The following is a 19,419-nucleotide window of genomic DNA, read 5'->3' as shown; positions in this document are numbered from 1 at the left end:
TTATTCAAACAGATGTTTTTATGGTGAACAGACCCAGTTTACAATCCAGAGACTATTAAGGATAGTGTCACATAGTCACTGTTTGTACTACATTTTAAATAGGATTCTAAGAGGATGATTTTGGCATGAGAACCGCAACACAAATGCCACCACACTCAAACTACCTCAATAGCTCTCTCTATTCTCCAAGGTGCATTCCTGCACTCTCCTGGGGGAGTGTAATTTTCCTGGAGTAGTCTGTTTCATGGTCTCAATTATCTACTTGGTGGCAGACGGAGGACATTTAAACTGCGATGCAGTGTGCGCTTTTGTCTCAGCTAATTGTTGACCGTGGGGACGCATGCCGCCTTGGCTGCCGATGCAGAGATTTGCATCTACTGTACCTGACGGAGGCTGCCTCTGACCTTCAGAATAGATTTGTTTTTTGTTTTTGCAGCTATATAGTTTTGTTGAGTGGGCCGGCTTCCTTTTGTGAGATGACAAAAGCGCTGTTCAGTCAGAACAAATGAGCCTGTCCCCCCTCCTCCTTACCCCCCCTTCTCTCCCTTTGTTGTTATTTGCATTAGGAATCAGTCTGCTCATTCCTCCCGAGGCCATCCCCAGAGGAAAGATCTATGAGATTTATCTCACTGTTCAGAGGAAGGAAGATTTAAGGTGGGTCTCTTTAACACTGTCTAACTGGCAGTCTTCCCTGGATGCCACTAGGCTGTTTGTTTTGATGCTCTACTGTTCCATTAGGAAAGGCTTAAGAGGCTGTGCCAGTACTGTGGAGGAGGGATGTAAATAAATAACGTAGCCTTCCACCAGGATGTGCACTATTTAAGTTAAATGAATTGTTTGGAAAGCACTGTTTATCTGGCTTGTTGCCTTCAGTCTCAGAAGGCTCAGTCATTGTAGCATGCTGTGATAGTGTAATGCTATTACTCAGCAATCACAACTTGGTCCAGCTAGTCAGTGAATCCAGCAGGCTTTCATTATTCTCTGTTACAGCTGCTAGATAATTTGCAGAGGTGACAGTATCATACCCGGCTTACAAGAGACCTGTAAATTCTCACTAATAACTTCATCTCGATTCATTCCCCTCTCTCTCCCTCTCCTCTCCATGGTGTAGGTTACCCCTGGCTGGCTGCCAGACCCTGCTCAGCCCCGTTGTGAGTTGTGGCCCTCCGGGGGTGGTCCTGAGCCGACCAGTTATCCTCAGCATGGACCACTGCTCTGACGCATGCCTCGATAACTGGGCCGTCCGCCTCAAGAAGCAGAACTATGAGGGCGCTTGGGAGGTGAGACAGCACTATAACTCCAGCGCAAATCCTCCGTAGAAAGACAAAGTTGCCACCCAGTGAATTTGTAAAGTCTTACTGAACTCACTGAGAGCTTCCCTTGAAAAAGTATAAACTTGGTCAGCAGCAGACTTGAAACTCACACGGGAAAGCACTCAATGCTGTACGGCAGAGCTAGTTCTGTCCCAGCACTCAACCACTCCATAGGGTTTAAATTATATTGACCATCAGGTGTTTTCTCATTGGGCTGGAACAAAAGCCTGGACGCACCGGCTCTCTCCAGCTCAAGGGTTGCTAGGCAACATGTGTCTCAAAACAGAAATTCTCTAAGCAAATTACTGATCCTCAAAGTACTCTTCTGAGTGCTCCTTGGCCATTTTTGACTGCTGCTTCCAATTACAGAGCTCCCTCCCCATTTTTCTACCCATGAAATTTGAAAGTAACCAGAACTGCCAGACTCCAATAGGATAGAGTTGAGAAGATCGTTTGGTGTCAGCACACACACATGCACACACACCCACGCAAACAACGGTTTGAGGCAGTAAACCCATCTCAACAATCCACAGAGATTGGAAAGGGTGCTGGTGGGCTTTGGAGTGTTAGTAGGTCTTCTTTCATGTTCGATATTGTGCATAAATTATTCAGCCTCCCCGTGTGTGGCGGCGGTGGGGTGTCTGTGGGATGGATTGGCCTGTCTGAGGCAGAGGTTAGACCAGCACTTTTAATCATCGGCCGGACCAAATATAGCCCAACGGCCTGACTGCGTGGCCACCAAAGGAAAAAGTGCCAGGTGGACGAGAGGATGAAAGTGGAAACAGCCACAGAGAGTGTGAAGAGAATGAAAGAAAGCGGACAAAGTGGGAAAGGCAAAGTGGACAGGCAGGTAATGTAGAGGAATGATTAGAAAGAGTGGGAGATTGGAAATGTGGCTCAGGAAACAAGAGAAAGACATAAAGAGATGGTGAACATACAGAAGCAGGAGGAGTAAGAGAAATGAATTGCCCGTAGAGTGAGCACTCAGTGGCGTAATTGAGCCACTGCTCCACTTCGAAGAAATATTAAGATGATGAAAAAGTGAGACTCCATTGTGGTTGCATTGCAAATGAATTGTGTCAATACTAATTCTATTGATGTAGATGGTGTCTGGTTTGAATCGATCCTAGAGGGGCTTGCTGGGCATTTGGCAGGCAGAATGCTCTCTTCAGCTTGATTGGCTAATGAGAGGAGTCAGTCAACTGGCATGATGGGATTTTAGAGAAAATGTTGTCACCTTGGGTCCAATTTGTCCCCATCAAATTAGCCCGGAGAGCAGTGGAATTATCTCATAAAACTAACCCATACTGTGATGGGATAGGATGTTTTCACAAGTCTGTCATCTTTATTAGAGATGCAGTTGTGATACAGAGCTTCAGTTCTGTAACAAAGCAAGAAAAATTCAATGTTTAAATCTGCCTTTTTTTTGGCAAACTAAAGTACCAATTAATTGTTGCTCTGTCTGTTGGCATTGTTTTTAAATACTCCTCACCATCAGGCACGAGAGTTGTTTTGCAGATAAATTGGCAAGTTGTTTTCACCTTTCTTAACAAATCTCAAAGGCTGAAGGAATTTCCGGAAATCCCAATAATCGGATATTTACTGCACCTCCGCACTCTTTCCTTTCTCCAGAACCATCTATTCTTGCCAGGAATCTATTCGAGTCTCCTTTCATGTCAATTGAGTACCTCGTTCATGCATTATTAAGTAAATTGATGGTGTTCTATAGGATGTGTCTTTGTATGAGGGAATGTGTGTCTTTTTGTCATTATGGAGTAAGTGTACTGCAGTGAAAAGGGAATCTGAAGCAAGAACAAAGTATTCCTTTTTTACCCAGATACTTATGTATCATTACCTTAAAGACCTTTAGCTCAGATGCTGCTTTGTCACACTGCAGGAGGGACTGAGTTTGGGGCCTTGCTACTGCTCCAAACTACTTTCCTAACAACCCCTTTACAAACACACATCAGGTACCCAGGCAAACACATTACCCTTCCCTCCCACATAAATTGGGTGCTTGACCTTCCATTCACGCCTTGTTTTTTTCTCTCCACCTTGCCGCCTCCAGGACGTCCTGCTGATGGGGGAGGAGCTGGTGTCGGAGCCCTATTACTGCCAGCTCGAGGCCGAGACGTGCCGGCTTTTCTCGGAGCAGCTGGGCACCCTCGCCCTGGTTGGAGAGTCCCTGCACATGGGCGCTGCCAAGCGCCTGAGGCTGGTGCTCTTCTCTGACGCGTACTGCTCCACGCTGGAGTACAACATCAGGGTTTACTGCATGGACGACACACAGGACGTCTTCAAGGTAAATTGTGACAAATCTAGGGCTGCCTGTTTTTCTGTTTGGCAGGCAGCTTCTCAGCCCAAGATTGGATTGAGCGGTTTCGGATCAGCTGAATGATAGGCAGACTATTATGTGTAATAGCGCTGTCTGTCACATTGGAAGGTTAGTAGAAATCAGCACAGACATGTAGGAGTTAGGCATAGCCATGGTAAATTGAACAATATTGCAGGCCTGATTACACCATGTGCAGTTCAAGGGTGTGTGATTTGTGGAGCTGATGTTGCCCCCTGAGTCTATTGCAACGATGCATATGTCCAGGTTAATTGCGGTATACAGTACAATCTCTCAGTGTGTTTTTGTGTGCATGCCTTCAGAGATGCTTCATTCCTTTCGTTCTGTCAGTGGTTCTGCTCAGCTGCCGTGGGCCAAGAAGTTTCCCATCACTTTGTTCAACAGCATATTTCACTTCTCTATTTTGCTCTCAACATGGACAGAGTGTAATCAAGCACTAATGCCTTCCTCCCTCCCCCGAGGACTGCCTCTGAGTAGCCTGTTAAGATTTCATTTGCATGGTTAATTAGTAAATTAAAAGGAGAGCCTGCCCCAATCTTTTCCCAGCAACCCCCGTGCTCTCTTTCTCTCCGCACCTCTCTTTCTCTCTCCAAGCTGTTCCTCTTCGTCTGACACCACCCACAGCCACAAGTGCCACTTCCCACTTGAGTCCACTTTTGCCAGCTGTAATGGCCGACCTGCTCGTGCAGAGGCTCGCCACCAGCACAATGTATGGACGGCTGTGGGACATAAACAACGGAAGGCAGCGGGGGGCTGAAAATTAGCACTCTCACATTCAGGGAGCCGGAGATGAGAACTGTGCACAGGCTCTAGCTGTTGGGTGGGAATTACAGGAAACTCTCCTAGCATACATCTGTCTTTTTGTGGGTCAATTCTGCCCCTGCTGCTATCTTTCTCAGTTTTTGACAGCATGATAGCAGGCGTGCTCAGGGAAATAGCTGGCTGACATTCAACTGCGTTCTAATGTAGAAATGAATGTAAATTGTAGCATACAGGAGCTGATGCAGAAGAAGTGATTTTCTTTTTGCAGATATCAACCCTTTTTTGTTTCCTTGCTATCAAAGCAGTTGTAATGATAGGGCTCTCTTTATATATTCAGGTGACCCGGTGGTGTTTTGCTGCAGTGTGACTGTTGAGATGACCTTGTGTGTCCTGTGTTGGATGCAGGAAGGCTGCTGGTGCAAAAAAACTCCTCTCTCTCTCTCTGTCTCCCTCTGGCTAGCTCTTGTTCTGCTATTCTCCCGCTCTCTTAGCCAGAAAAAGGACATCTGAGCTTGTTGACTCCAGCACTTGTGCTGCCATACTCTGCGGCTCCCTCGACGCCCTTGAGTGCATTAGCTCCCCATCTCTCACACAACCTGGTCCTGTGGTAAGCCACGGCGTCTCCAGGGTTTTGTAGTTTTTAGTGAGTGATTTAGAATGTGGCCCACACTGTTTAGTAATCTCGACTTCACACTGCTCTTGGTGCTATTATGGAGGGAGCAGTTCATTTAGCAAGTACATTAACCACTTTGAGTGGAGATTAAACTTCCCTGGAGAGGTTCAGCCTAATCACTAATCACTATCTTTAAAATGCACCATTTATGATTAGACTTTCACTATGGCTACCATTAGAGTTAATTGTAGTGTGCAGCAGTAGGTGGTACAGTGGAGTGCCACAGCAGCATTCTTTATGCTTGTGGTGATGTACAGTACCCCTTCGGCACATGTGAATTTTATGACAGCACTTGCAGCCTGCTAAGGCACTGCACTTCGTTTTTCATACAAGAAGTCAACTTTTCATGCATTAAACAGGCTACACTGTTGATGGGAGATGAAGAAAAACGAGACGGCATTTCTCTGCCGTGTCTGTTGGCTGTTCAGTGGCAGGAAGAACTGTAGAAACCAAAAAGGATGCTGAGGTTTTCTCTCCAGTCCCTTCGCTAGCTGTCAGTCTGCTCTGACAAGCCTCGATCAGCGAGAATGACATGCACACACACCTACAAACACATGCACACACGCATGCACGCTGTACCATGCAATCTCTTATCTCCCAATTATAGCAGATTAGAACCAATGTTATTGTCTTTGATCCTAAGTGTGCGGGGGCTCTGGGGAAACAGTGACATTTCCGTCTGATGCTTGCCGTATGTTAGCAGGGCTCTGCCGGGACCAATTAAGTTAATATTTAATGTGTGTCCCACTCTTGATGGGCCCAGCCAAGGCTGGCACAGCAGCAGAGGAGACATGATCGGCGTTTGGTAGCGCCCTCGCGGTGCACTCGGTTGTTCCCAGCTCGACCTGTGGGAGAGCATCACTGATGTTCTGCCATCCCACAACTGATTGAAACACCTGTAGTGAAGCAAGCCTCAGACTCAGTACAGAGATAGGCCTAACACCAACACCTAATTAAACTGGAAGGGTGCCGACAAAGGTGTCTTTTTAGTATTGCAATATGCTGCAGCTAGTGTTTTATATTTAGCTGTGATATTCAGAATCTGTCAGCTTTTAGTATGAAGGACAACATTCTCAGTACGTTTTCCACCAAGCATAACCCACGTTTGAATAGTGGAACAATAACAAAATATCCTGGTGTTTATTGATAACCACATGTTCTTCCTTTACGCCCACATGTCTGTGTTTTGTAAGGCCAGTGTTGTTGTTGTACAGTTAAAAAAAACATGTAGAATGATTTATAAACCGCCCACTTTCTGTCAGATTTATTTTTTACAGAGGTTGAAGCGCGAGTGAGGTTTTCTGTATTGAGTGGTAGACTTTTTGAGCAACCACCATAAATACTAATACAGTAGATTTTGTAATGAATATTTGTACGGAATTTTTTTGCCATGTTTATGGCTCTATGGATGGCAGTGTAGGTCGGTCCACCGCTTTGGTCCAGACAGAAATATCTCAAAAACTATTTGATGGATTGCATGAAATTTGGTACATATTTATGTCCCCAGATGATGAATCCTACTGACTTCCTGTAGAGCCATCATCAGGTCTGAATTTCACTTTGTCCAAGACTTTGGTTTATGACCAAATATCTGCAAAACAAATGACATTCCCTTCAGCCTCAGCTCTACTTTGTGTTTAATGCTAATCAGCAAATGTTAGCATCCTAACAAGCTAAACTAAGATGATTAGCATGGTAAACATTATACCTGCTTAACATGTTAGCATTTAGCTCAAAGTACAGTTTCACAGAGCTGCTAGCATGGCTGTAGCCTCTTGTCATCATCATCATCGTCATCATTGTCATCATTGTAGTAAGTTTAAGTGACAGTTAACAGCCTTAACACTTCCCAAATCCAAGTCCTGGGCTCAAATAGTGAGACAAGGCAACTCCCTTTTTACTCCCAGTATTGTATTTCAGACTACAGAATTTATGCTTTCATCAATATTCATGTAATGAGGCCAATACATTCAGCTTTTTGTCCCTTGATTATAAAAATGTATGTTCCCGTGTTTAAATGGGTGTTTAATTGATGTCTAACTGGTTAATTAGTGGCTCCTGGGTTCTTTTCTACAGTGTTTGACCTCAAGCTATTATTCTTATTTGCGTTTAAAAGGGCTCATAAACTGTTTAATGTGCTCCCTCCACTATGATGTTTTCCTGCTAGCTCCTGAGCAGCAAGCTACATTTGTGCAGAAACTTTTTGCTCTTATGTATCAGAGAGGAGAGAAAAAAGCAGCATGTAGAGAGTGTAATACAAACAGTTTTTCTGATCCCTCCATCAGAATAGTTACTGGCAAGGAATTTGTGGTTTTAAAAAAACAAAAAAACGAAGAGCATAGCCCAGTAATTGCTGGCATTAAGTTAAAGAAGACAGTCAGCTTTATCACTGAGCCCAGCTGAGAAATTGTTTCCATACGATATTTCTGTGTTCCTGTGTGCTGTTTTCTCCCATCCTGCCCTGTGATTTATCAGGCAGAATGTGCATCTTTTCCCTAGCAAACACGGCCCCCATTTATAACTGAGCAGACAAGTCCCTTCTATTTGTAGTTATTAATCAGAGTTGACTGTAGCGGGCACGGCCACTGGAGCTCAGACTGATAGACTCTCAGTCAGAGAGGAAAAGCGTGTCACATCCTGCTGACAAATACACAGATTTATGGAGCCCACATAGCCAGGCAACTCTCTATAAACAAATGCATTTGCCTGAAAAGAGCAGCTCTGAAAATGGATCGTCGCTATGAATGCACATTTTTAAACACATGAGGACACAACATTGCTAAGAGCAGAAGGGTGAGGACGAGGTTATGAGGATATTAAAGCCTGTGTATCTCTCTGTTTCGCATGACATGTAGCTTTACCAATTAACTGATCAAACGCTAGCTATAATCCCCATCAGAGCTAGTTATGTTTATTTCACACCCAGCACAATAGAAGACCACATGTAGTAGCTTGACATCGCTGAGGAAAGTAGAATCTGCAGCTTTGAACCAGTCTACTTCTTTTTATATATATAGTTACAGTATATTTATAGGCCTCTGCTAATACTTTGATTTGTTTAGACTGTGTTTCTTTCCTGCATCCGATGGCTGGATGTTTTTGTTGCAAGAGAGAGTTTGGTGCAGCCACTAACCTCTTTCTGTCAGCACCAGCCCGAAGAGATTAGCTGTATGAGTGTCTCTTGTTTCCCCAGTGGAGCCCGGCCCCAGTCCATCACAGTCCCAGCTCTGGTCCAAGCTGAGAGGATGAGGGGATGGGTGAGGAGTGGGGTGGGAGATGAGTGAGGGTGGGGAAAAGGGGGTTGAAGTCATAGAAAACTGTGGCCATGATTGCAGTAATCCTGTTATCTCTCCTGCTAAAGCTGGCCACTCCAGTGACCTGGAGACACAAATGTTAAGCTTTCTCTGTCTCTCTCCTCTCTTGCTCCTGCTCTTTTCACTCCTCCCTGCTCTATCTCACTCTTTAGCCAGCCTCATTGAATGTCAGGGGGTGGTCTTGGCTCTGCCTGACTCTAAATTCACAGTCTTCACACACACCACAGGCTATCTTGAATTCCGTCGGAACAAAAGGGGTTTTTCTCCTGCAGTACTTGAACTTCTCGCCCATCTCATGCATCCACAGTGGTGCAGGTTCAGGGTGTCTTAAGAGAAACTGCTCTTCTCCCCTCACTGAACGGGCACACAATTTAGCTCAGAGTTGATGATTAATATGTGATTTGATAAACTAATTCCAAACCTTGCATTGTTTTCCCCCACAAAGAGTAAATAATATGGTCAAATTTAGCTTCTCATCTATTAGCTTGCTCACGCTGTCATTTGTTAACAGGATAATGGGGCGTAAAGAGGGCCATTATTCTCTCAGTCCAGAACATATGCTGAAACCCTGCACAAAAAACACACTCTGATACACACACTCACAGGCACTCAGGCACACATAAACAATATACAAGCGAGACAGTGTCATTTGAAAGCGAGGACATGCGCGCACTTTAAAGGAGCGAGTGTATCATCCCATATTGTGTATTTTCCCTCAGTAAGCTCAGTGTCCCTGTCAGGAAGCAGAGGGGGGCATGCCCTAGACCCTGTTTGATTGTAATCCTGCCGTGTCTTTTAATCAGCCTTGAACCTTACAAACTGCTAGACAGGTGAGTTAGTATTCATTCTAGTAGCTATGTGTTGATCATAAGATAATTGGCATTCTGCACTCTCTCTCTTGCTAGCAGGCCTATAGATCTGCTACTATAGGTCAAAGTCCACCAGCCGCAATTTGCAATGCTAATCACCCCCAACAAATAATTGTGCTTAAGAACTGTGTTAAATGAACCTCTCTGGAAGCCCTCATAATGTGCATTTTGTCTCCGTAAGAGACATAATAGCGGAGAGCTTTTAATTCTGTGGAGAATGCACTGCCCCCTGTTATTAACTCATTAGACCTCGACGCTTTGATTCAGAGCCATTGTCTGACCTTCCCACTCTGAGTAAGTGGGCTGGGTAACATCACAGGGCTCCGATGTAGCAGTACAGTGAGGAGAAATATTCCAGCTAGCCACATACAATCCGACCACTGTACATCATTAACGTTCTGTGGCGTTTGGGTGAAAGGAATAAACCGATGTAAATGCAGGAATCGAGATGGATAATCACAGGGGGGTATAATATTCGTGTTAACAAGAAGATAAGCAATAAGCAAACATGCAAATTAGCAATGCGCTGTGCAAACATGGAAATTCAATTCTCAGGCTGAACCGAAAAGTGCTCACTCAGTGAAGGAGAGAGCACCTCAAATAACAAAAGCAGGTAGAGATTCCAACTGGATAATTAACAGCTTCCTTTCCATTATAATTGGAATCAGTCTAGCCCATTCCTGGGAAAGAGGGCAGAAAATTGAATCAGTGTTGTGCAGATAGAAATTACTGCCATTCTCCACCTTAATTAGATGTCTTTGCTGAAACCATACCATGGGCAACCATGCTGGCATGCAGCACTCAACATATGGCCACTATCTATACACACATCTCCCTCTTGGTGCCGTTGTCTTTGAGATATGTCTGTGGCACATTCTGGCTGCCTGTTTTCCTGCTGCTGCCATCTTGTTTCCCTCCTCAGACAGATTAAAAGAACATATCTTATTTCTGAGGTCTTTTCTCACTACTAATTTGGGAGGTCTGTTTTTCCCTGTTGTAATATGCTCCTCTTTTTGGAGTGTGAGGTAGCACATGTGAGCGCCATCCAAAGTCTTGGATTCTTAAAGACTCGTTCAGCTCACAGCTCAAAAAGCCAATTGATAGATCAGAGGGAAAATGCGGCAGATATTATCATCCCATTCCAGATGGTCATTTGGATGGCAACAAATGGTCCACTGAGCAAGTCCCACAGAGATTAAAATATTAAGCATGCATTTACAAATCTCTCCTGGCACAAAAACAAAAATGAAATTAAGGAGATTCGCCATGCGAGAACAATGAGCAGTTGACTAATGGCTCGTCCACTTACTTCATCACAGCCCAGGTAGCTAGTAGGCTGGGATGGCTGCAGTATTTGCATGCTAATGTAGTTGCTGAAAGCTGGGCGCACACACACTGAGGCAGAGGAACCGACCTTGTGGTGACATTAAAGCTCTGGGGAGACAAGTCGGTCCAGCCCGCTGCGGCCGCATGCAGGGACACTATCTTCCTGTCCTAAAATGTGCTGTGCCCCTGCCTCATGCTCACGCTGTGTTTGTGTCGGTGTGTGTGTGCGTTCATCCATTTGAGTCATATTCCCACCATTATCCACGTCTTCCCTTGTATTCCTGTGATTCCTCCCCGTGTGTGTGTTTGTGTAGACCGATTCTGGTTCCAAACTGTACAGTTTTGTGTGTGAGTGATGCGCCATAAAAAGTGTAAACAGGAACCTACACAGTTATGGATTGTTTTGCTCGCCTCTGTGACTGTGATGGTAAATGTGCTTCCTCTGAGTGCTGACGCCTCTCTCTCTCTCTCTCTCTCTCTCTCTCTCTCTCTCTCTCTCTCTCTCTCTCTCTCTGTCTCTCTCTCTGTCTCTCTTTCATCAGGAGGTGATGCAGATGGAGCGGCAGCTCGGGGGTCGGCTGATTGACGAGCCTCACGTCCTGCTTTTCAAAGACAGCTACCACAACCTGCGCCTGTCCATCCATGACATGCCCCAGGCGCACTGGAGAAGCAAGCTGCTAGCCGGCTACCAGGTGTGTTGGCCGGCCCTGGGGGGCTGCAGGGGCAGGGAGTCACTCCAGATCAGAGCGGGAGCACGGAGATGTAATATAAGTGCCTGGCTGAATCTGTCAGATTCGTGTGTCAGCAGTTATAGGGCTTTGTAATGTGTTTTGTTTGTACATTCAATTTAAAATCCATGTTGTCGCGAGTTATTTTAAATTAGCCATCCAGAGAAATTAAAGACGTGTCGGCAAAAGCCATGTTACTGAGCAATCAAAAGTTCTTCAGGACAACTTTTTATTGTTAATGAGGGTTCATGGTCCAGTCGTCTCTCTGGAAAGTTGTTTTAATTTTAGTTGGCTCAGAGTTTTAATTAAGTCTGTTTTGGTTCGGCTTCAGTTGATCACTTTAAAGATTCACGCAAAGGAGTGTTTTTCAGTCTCTTACTGCAGGACTCCTCTGTCCAATAACCTTTCCATTCTTGGCACTGCAACTTGAAGTCATTTGTTGGACTCGAGCAAACCTTTTTGGGTGTGTGTGTGTGTGTGTGTGTGCGCGCATCCCTGTCCATACAGTGTGCATTGTCCGCCTGTGCTTCTGCATGAGGTACATACGTGTGCATATTGGAGCTGGGAGCTGTGTGCACTAACCCAGAGCTGCAAGCTGATTGATTATCCTAGCTGCCGCTCTCTCTCAAAGGGAGCTCAGATGAAATATAGAGCAGTATGTAAATATCTGGAACCTCTCCACCTCTACTGCACTCCCCACACCTGCGTGGCCCACTGCACTGCAGCCCGGCAGCAGAAACACAAGGGCTGTTCAAAGAGGACTAGAAAATGTTCTGGCTGTAACTATGTAAGCACTGAGCACCGGGTCCCCAAAGAGAACACACAGGCTGTGCCAAGCAAGCAGCGGCAGCAACAATGAATGCACCCAGAACAGAGGCTTATTCCTCTGGACTGTGCCTGTTCATTTGGAAGTGTTATTCCCCTCTCAGCAGTGCGGTCAAAAAAGGCCTTTAGTCTCCCTGGGGCCCCGTGAAGACTTTTGTGCGTTTTGCCCGGCCCCCTCCGTCACCTTTCTGCCTGGGTAACAGTGCCCCCGCTTGGCTAGCAGCGTGTACTGCGGCCCCACTTCACTCTCAAGCTGAGTTCTTGTCAGCTGTTGAACCCAGGGTGAAGTGAGGAGTTAGTGTGCCCTTTTTTTTTTTCTTTTTTTTTTCCTAGTTACCTCTCTGCTTCTCCTGTGATATGCAAATGAGGCATGAATATGGAGCAACAGAGAGAAAGATGTAGAAATTGCAAGCCTTGAATAAATTCTACCAAACACTCCCTGGTAGCTGTTTGCTAGACAGAAGCTAGTGCTGTACTCAGAGCTATCATGCATGCATATACATCTCTATGTCACTTGATGTGTTTTAGAGTCAAAGTAGAGCTGTGATGTTTCAGCTTGAACACTTAGCATCATTTGTAGCTCTGCTCAGAAATACACATGCAGTACATACCTGCATCAGCTGAAAGACAAAGATACAGATATGTGCGTGTTGTGCTTCTGTAATCAACCCAGACAGTCAGACAACTATTAACTCCCTTTTTCCCCCACATTATTTCCCTTGAACTTACCTGAATGTTGTCAGTCTGCTGCCTCAGATATATTTAGCCATTTTCACCCAACGATGACAGCTTATGTCAGTGTAATTAATGATGATCTCAGTGTATTCTCTGCAGGCGGTCCTGTTATGCCGTGTTTCAGACATGCAGTTCTAACTGTGCCGCTGCGTTGCCGCTTGTGCGTGCTGCGTGTTTTGTTTTTTTCTGCAGGAGATCCCGTTCTACCACATCTGGAACGGTTCCCAGCGGTACCTGCACTGCACGTTCACTCTGGAGCGGCTCAGCCTCAGCACCTGCGAGCTCACCTGCCAGCTGTGTGTGTGGCAGGTGGAGGGGGAGGGACAGAGCTTTAGCCTCGACTTTAACATTGCCAAGGTGACGTTGGGCATACCCGCTCGCTTAGAACCAGCTATTGATTATGTACTCTTCGTTTTCAGTAGTCATAAAGGAATTGTTATTATACTGTGCTGAGAAAAAGTGTTTGTTTTCTGAAGCCTGTGCTTCCTGGCTCTCATTCTTACCAGGACACCCGAGCTGTGGACTCCGAGTTCCTGTTAATGGACAGTACCGCCACAGCTCTGGCAGGGCCCAGCGCCTTTCAGATCCCGTACCTCATCAGGCAGAAGATCTGCAGCAGCCTGGATGCCCCCTGTCCCAACGGTGCCGACTGGAGAATGCTAGCACAAAGACTTAAACTTGAGAGGTAAATACCAACCGCACAAAACCATAATGCCTTATCTGATCACTGATCGCCGGAGCGCGCCGGAACAGGCAGCTTACACAAAAGGCTCTCAGGAAATGCAGCAGAGCCTCATTTATCCAAACCCTTGAGAATAGAGGCTGCACAGCGGTATATGTACAATACTCAAACACAGCTTGTTTAAAATAATACACATGCAATCACAGTGATTGTGAAGGGTCATAACAACGTAGAGGTTAACAGTGGACTAAGGAATTCCAGTAATTGTACACAGTCAGTGTAAAAGCACATCGCTGCAGTCAAGTGTTTTTCCTAAAGTTTAGGTAAACAAGGTTCTGCCTTAGCAAACTAATCCTCCTTTGACACAGCTAACATTATAGGATTAATGTGAACTTGATGGATACAGCTATCATTTCTGTAAGAAAACACGACCCCCCTTCTTCACTCTTTTTTTTTTTCTCCTCGGGAACAGGTAAGCAGCTTAAAGTCTGCGGCTAAACTTGTACCTGCTGCATTCTGCTTAACAGTTGTAATTGGAAAGGTAGTGAGCTCGCTGCCCATCAGCGGCAGAAAAAAAAGACGGAGTAGGTTTGGAACTGTGCCAAGCTCAGACAGTTTGTTCTCACAGTCACTGTACTTTATCACTGGAGTACCTGTAACAGAAAGGAGCCAGGCATCGATCCCTTATCCTCCCAATTTAATTTCTACCTCGTAATGAAATCAAATAGGTACACTTAATTTGCCCAATCAAACTTTATTTACCCCAATTAATCACAAATTGAATTGATGCACTGCAGGTTTAACTAGCAATGTTTTTTTTGCTCAACATAATCAATTTTCATTTAGGCCTCAGGAAGGAACAGGCGCTCATTTGTTTGATCTGTCCTTAACAACGTGTTTTCCTGAGGAGGCAGCAGCTCCCTGGCATTCTGTCATGCTACATTTCTGCGTTTTTTTCTGGTTGTGCAAAGTGTTCAGACCGAGCGGAACGGGACCAATCAATAAAACTTAAAATGCCAAGAACCTTTTTTTTTTTTTTATTTGATCTTTTCTCTCCTTAGACTGTGCAAACGGCTGCGTCTGAGCCATACAAGATAAGCTCGTGTTTCACACAGCGAGGTGAATAAGCAGGGCTGGTTCTATTTTATCTGAGTAATGACACAGAGGTTTGTTCCCAGACTGTTTTTTTGACCAACACTTCTCTTTGTTGTGTTCTCCCGAGGCAGAGGGAAGGCTGCGCGCTATAAAATCCAGTTGACTCAAAATAGCAGAGTGACACTGTGTTCTCAGTGCTTGTGTACTGCCAAAGCAGCCGCATGTTTATAACCATCACAGAACGCTTCACCAGGCAAACAGAAGATATGAGGAAGTAATGGACTCCGTCCGACCTATCTCAAGGTGAAAAGGACTTGGTGGTGTTTTGGGCATCCTGTCTCACTCACCCCCCCCCCCCCCCCCTCCCACCCTTCATATGACAAACACTCATACAGCACAATCCCTCTTTTGTGCCGAGAGTTTACGCTGCTCTCTTTCTTTTTTTAATGTCATGTGTGCTCTACATAACAGTTAAGGCCCCAGACGTTTGGAGAACAGAAAAAGGCCATTAAATCAAACAAGCATCTTTGGATGCCGCGGGGATCAGGTCCCACTCAACATCAAATATACAGCGGGCTGGGGCCACTGCTTTGTTGTCATTGATTGGGTTTGATCGTAAAGGTTCTGCTCCTAAAATGGGAAAAGGTCACTTCCGACTTAACTGTGAAAGTCCATATAGGATTTACTATACGGGATTTAGGGCCAATTTCAACATCAAATAAAGAGGAATGAGGCTTATGCTGTTAAGCTTCAAATGAAAATTGCCAGATTCTGTATTTGATGGCGGTTTCAAGAGTGAGAATGTGTTCTTATGCCTTTTATCATTTTTTTACTTAGTGCTCCAACACAGCATATCAGGATGTAGCAATAAAACACACAATAAAAGTTGACATTGACAGAGTTACAAGAAGCAGTAGCACAATAAAATATCAGCTGAAAAGGTTTTTCTCCATCGGTGTAGAGCAAATGCGAGACTATCCATTTTGATTTGCGCACCTCACTTGATTTAATAAAAACATCTCATTGTTCCATCACTGTTATTTTTTCTGCTCTTCTCCTCTGCCCCTCTCCGCAGACACATGAGTTTCTTTGCATCCAAAGCGAGCCCAACCTCTGTGATCCTGGACCTGTGGGAGGCACAACATTTCCACAACGGCAACATCAACCAGCTGGCCACGGTCATGGCAGACATCGGCAAACAGGAAGCCATGATATTCCTGGTCTCTGATGGCGAGTGCTAACCCAGAAACGGGGGGAGAGAGACTGGTGCAGAGGAAAAGTACAGAACACAACAACAACACACAAAAAAACAACAATAACTGCAGCAGGAATCGAAGAGCAGAGCTGTCCCAATGTCCCTCTTCTTCACTTCAGAAGATAGTAAAGGGTTTATGTCGTCCCTATTTCACATCGAACAGAGTAGAAATCTTTAAACGACAGACCAAATGAGGGAAAGGTAGAGTTCGGGGTGTGTGTGGAAATGTATTCATGAACTCAGTAAAGAAAATACCCTTTATTTTCCATCAAGGATTAAGTTGAATTAGTCCACACCATTAAATTAACTCCATGCCTTTTTATATGAATAATAAGGAGCAATATGCAAATGCAGTGCTATTACTGATGGCCAATATTGCAAATTCAATGAATAATCTTTGAGCTTAGATTAAAAAATGATGGCTGGCATATTAAATATTAAATAAAAAGGGACGTGACAAAAGGTTCCAGTCATTTCAGGTTAAAGACAACAGGCGACATGTTTCGTTATGTGACACTGAGCGCAACAAGATCATCAGGGTCTGTGAACGCCTCCCTCCCGTCCACTCCCAAACCCAGTGACACACTATAGATGTACATCTCACATGTGTCGTTATGTTTCTTAAAACACACACACAGACGGCTTGTAGCACATCCTGGTCTAGCAGGTTTAAACTGGATTGTATGTCAGAGGCCCCAAAAAACCCCGTCTCATCATGTTTGTGTGTTTTTTAGTCCAGCCGGTATCACAACTGTGAATGTAACATCTTGACATCTTGATTCAGCAAGATGCTTCACAGCTTTCCTGCTTCTAAATCAATAAATGTGCGGTTTGGGTGTTTTTTCTTTTGTTTTTTTTAAACTTTTTTTAGAGGGAGGAGTGAGTAATATCTTCACTAAAAGTCATATTTCAGAAGCCAGTTCTATTTAAAGCCTGTGATTTTGATGTGTCCAGTTTATTTCACGTCCGATGTTACCCCAGTCGTTCACTGTGGCCGTTTTTTCTGCTTCTCCACAGCTAATGAAGGAGCCATAGGGCCGAAAGGCATTCCAGCTGCATATATGTGAACACTGAATGTCATCAAAACTCATTCCTAAAATGACATTTTCCCCCTGATTACATTCATTCTGTAGCAGAGAGCATGTTGAACATAAAAGCGTGGCCAAAAGGCTTCTTATCCCATATGAATAATGCAGAGCACTTTCCCACAGGAAATCTGACAACAAATTCTTCAAAATCGTCACCACAGTACTCACGTTGAAAGGCTCGTTGTGCAGCTTTGTTTTTATAATTCATAAAGCAATGTTGGTGGGAACTCTATATTTGCTGTGTGGCAAACAGTATTTCCACATCAGAGAAACGCCTGTCTCTCAGAGAAAGTTGAGCGTGGCTTATTCGTAATGTCACACGTGTGCTCACAAAAGATGCTTTGAAAGGGTTTTTTTTATTTCTAGCCAGGATGGCAGAAATGATCCAGCAGACCACAAACCGCGACTACGCACTTGCTTATCATATTGCCACTTTGCATTAATCTGCACTGTTGTGTTTTTGTTTTTTTATGAATGGATCGGTCCAGTCAGGCAACATAAATACACAGGTTCAGTAATTATTCTTTGAAAATACGTGAGCAATCCCAAATTAGCCATAGTTCTCTCTCCGTCTGCCTCAGGGTTGCATGTGAAGCTGTCTGTTGAAGTTGTAAAGAGAGCCCCCCCCCCCCTCTTTTCCTTTACACCCCTCCTTATTCAAACTGCTAGCACAGCCCATCCCACCAGCTCCTGCGGCTTCAACCTTTAACACTAACTGGAGCCTCTTTTATGATTGTCAGATATTTGGAATGTACATTTATGTTTCCTTGTAGTGGGGGAAAAGTATGTCTTTCTTTTGGTTTCTTTTTCCCTTTTTTTAAGTGTTCTTAAAAAGTTTGTTTTCGTGTGGCATCTCGGCACCTGGTAGCTCTTTTTCATCCTATTCAACACGCCTCCTCTTGACCAACACGTTTTTACGAACCCTTGTACTATTTGATGTAGAGATGCCATGAAATAAAACGTTACCTTTTTTATCGACTTTAAAGATCACGCCCCTTTCAGACAAAATGGCGATATCACCTTAAATAAATCTTTTCATGTTGAAATGGATCATCGCCACATGTGATATGTAAATACTTTTTCTATACCAGCCGCGTGCTGTCACTTTGCATACTGTATATCAGCAGAATCGGTAACCAAAGTTTTATGAATATCATTTGAGGCCACTGCATCCTCATATTGTATCCAGTCGATATTGTTTCGGCACAGTTTTACTTGCAGCTAGTATAGAAGAAGTCAAGAGTTGCCGTCTCTTCTGAACTGCGGACTCAAAGTCCAAATCATTTCTTTCTCTCATTTCCTCGCTTTTGTCTCTGAGGCAAGTTGATGCTGTTTGTTCAAGCAGTGGTAGGCCTATGTGTCCGTTTTATTTGATCACTTTGTAAAGAAATGTAAATTATATTTTAATATGAAGCCAAAAAAAGACACTTAACTGGCGCAGCATTTGTCAAGTCTAAACCGTGACGTGTTTGCCTATATACTGTTCTTTGGCGATCTAGCAGTGAAGACTTTTTGCAGTGTTAAGGGTTTAGAGACTGTTTTACAGGAAGTTTCTATACATATTTTGTCCGTCCTTACTCTGCATACGTCTACCTGATTTCTTTCTTTAACTGTAAGCATTTAAATACAAAGTGGAAATAGTCGCTAATGCTTAGTGGATCACTGCACAGGGACTGCGTGGAGGCTGATTGGAGAAAGAGGACATCAGTTCGTGGTCGCCAACAAGCCAGTGTTACAACACAGCGCGTTTAGATGAGCCATGGCAGGTGTACAGTCGGACTGTTTGTGAGATTTCTATCACCTCTGTCATTGTCTTGGGTGTGTTGTCGAAGCACATTTCAGTAATGTAATTCACCAGCCGCCAGGATGTTGCACATCTATCTTCACATCTAACTTGTCCAACAAATCTAACAAATCTGCAATTACTCTGTGTGTCTGTGTGTGTGTGTCTGTGTGTGATGAATACAGTCCCCTTCACGGTGAAACCTGGGCCTGATCGTTCTGTGTAAGACTCGTGTCAGTAACATAGACGCTTTGTTCAAGGGTTTATAAGTTTACCCCCCCCGAGTTATGAGGGAAAATTGTTACATCTCACAACCGTACTTTTTGTGTCACTCATTACTATTCAGTGTCAAGGGCGCGTGTGTGTGAGAGAGAGAGAGAGACTGGGTGTGTGCATACCCCCGTCTCTCTGACTGAACTGTTTTCTTTTTGAACTAAGAACAATAGACTTCTGTACTTGTGAATGGTTTTTCTATTCAGTTCCTTGATTCAATGTTCCTTGCCTTTCTGCAAGTCAAAAATGCTGTATTTATTACATGCCACAGCGCTTATGCAATTGTATAATCCTTTTTTTTGTTTTTTGTTTTTTTTTAACCCTTTGTGTTCCTTATCGTCAATG

The 19,419-nt window shown here is 44.3% G+C and overlaps 1 protein-coding gene across 1 annotated transcript in view; it reads left to right on the top strand.

Annotated features, from left to right (window-relative positions):
• Nucleotides 1-16,147, top strand: part of unc5a (unc-5 netrin receptor A) — a 115,974-nt gene extending 99,827 nt beyond the window's left edge. Inside the window, exons 10-16 of the mRNA XM_070912906.1 lie at nucleotides 567-654; nucleotides 1,112-1,280; nucleotides 3,382-3,615; nucleotides 11,153-11,302; nucleotides 13,091-13,255; nucleotides 13,405-13,583; nucleotides 15,751-16,147. Coding sequence (XP_070769007.1) covers nucleotides 567-654; nucleotides 1,112-1,280; nucleotides 3,382-3,615; nucleotides 11,153-11,302; nucleotides 13,091-13,255; nucleotides 13,405-13,583; nucleotides 15,751-15,916 — 1,151 coding nt within the window. The 3' untranslated portion in view covers nucleotides 15,917-16,147. The remainder of the gene's footprint in view (nucleotides 1-566; nucleotides 655-1,111; nucleotides 1,281-3,381; nucleotides 3,616-11,152; nucleotides 11,303-13,090; nucleotides 13,256-13,404; nucleotides 13,584-15,750) is intronic.
• The last annotated feature ends 3,272 nt before the right edge of the window (nucleotides 16,148-19,419 follow it).

This window comes from Enoplosus armatus, chromosome 10 (assembly GCF_043641665.1).
Source record: "Enoplosus armatus isolate fEnoArm2 chromosome 10, fEnoArm2.hap1, whole genome shotgun sequence".
Lineage (NCBI taxonomy): Eukaryota > Metazoa > Chordata > Actinopteri > Centrarchiformes > Enoplosidae > Enoplosus > Enoplosus armatus.
Note: the sequence above shows the minus strand (reverse complement) of the source record. Positions and strands in the feature narration are given on the sequence as shown.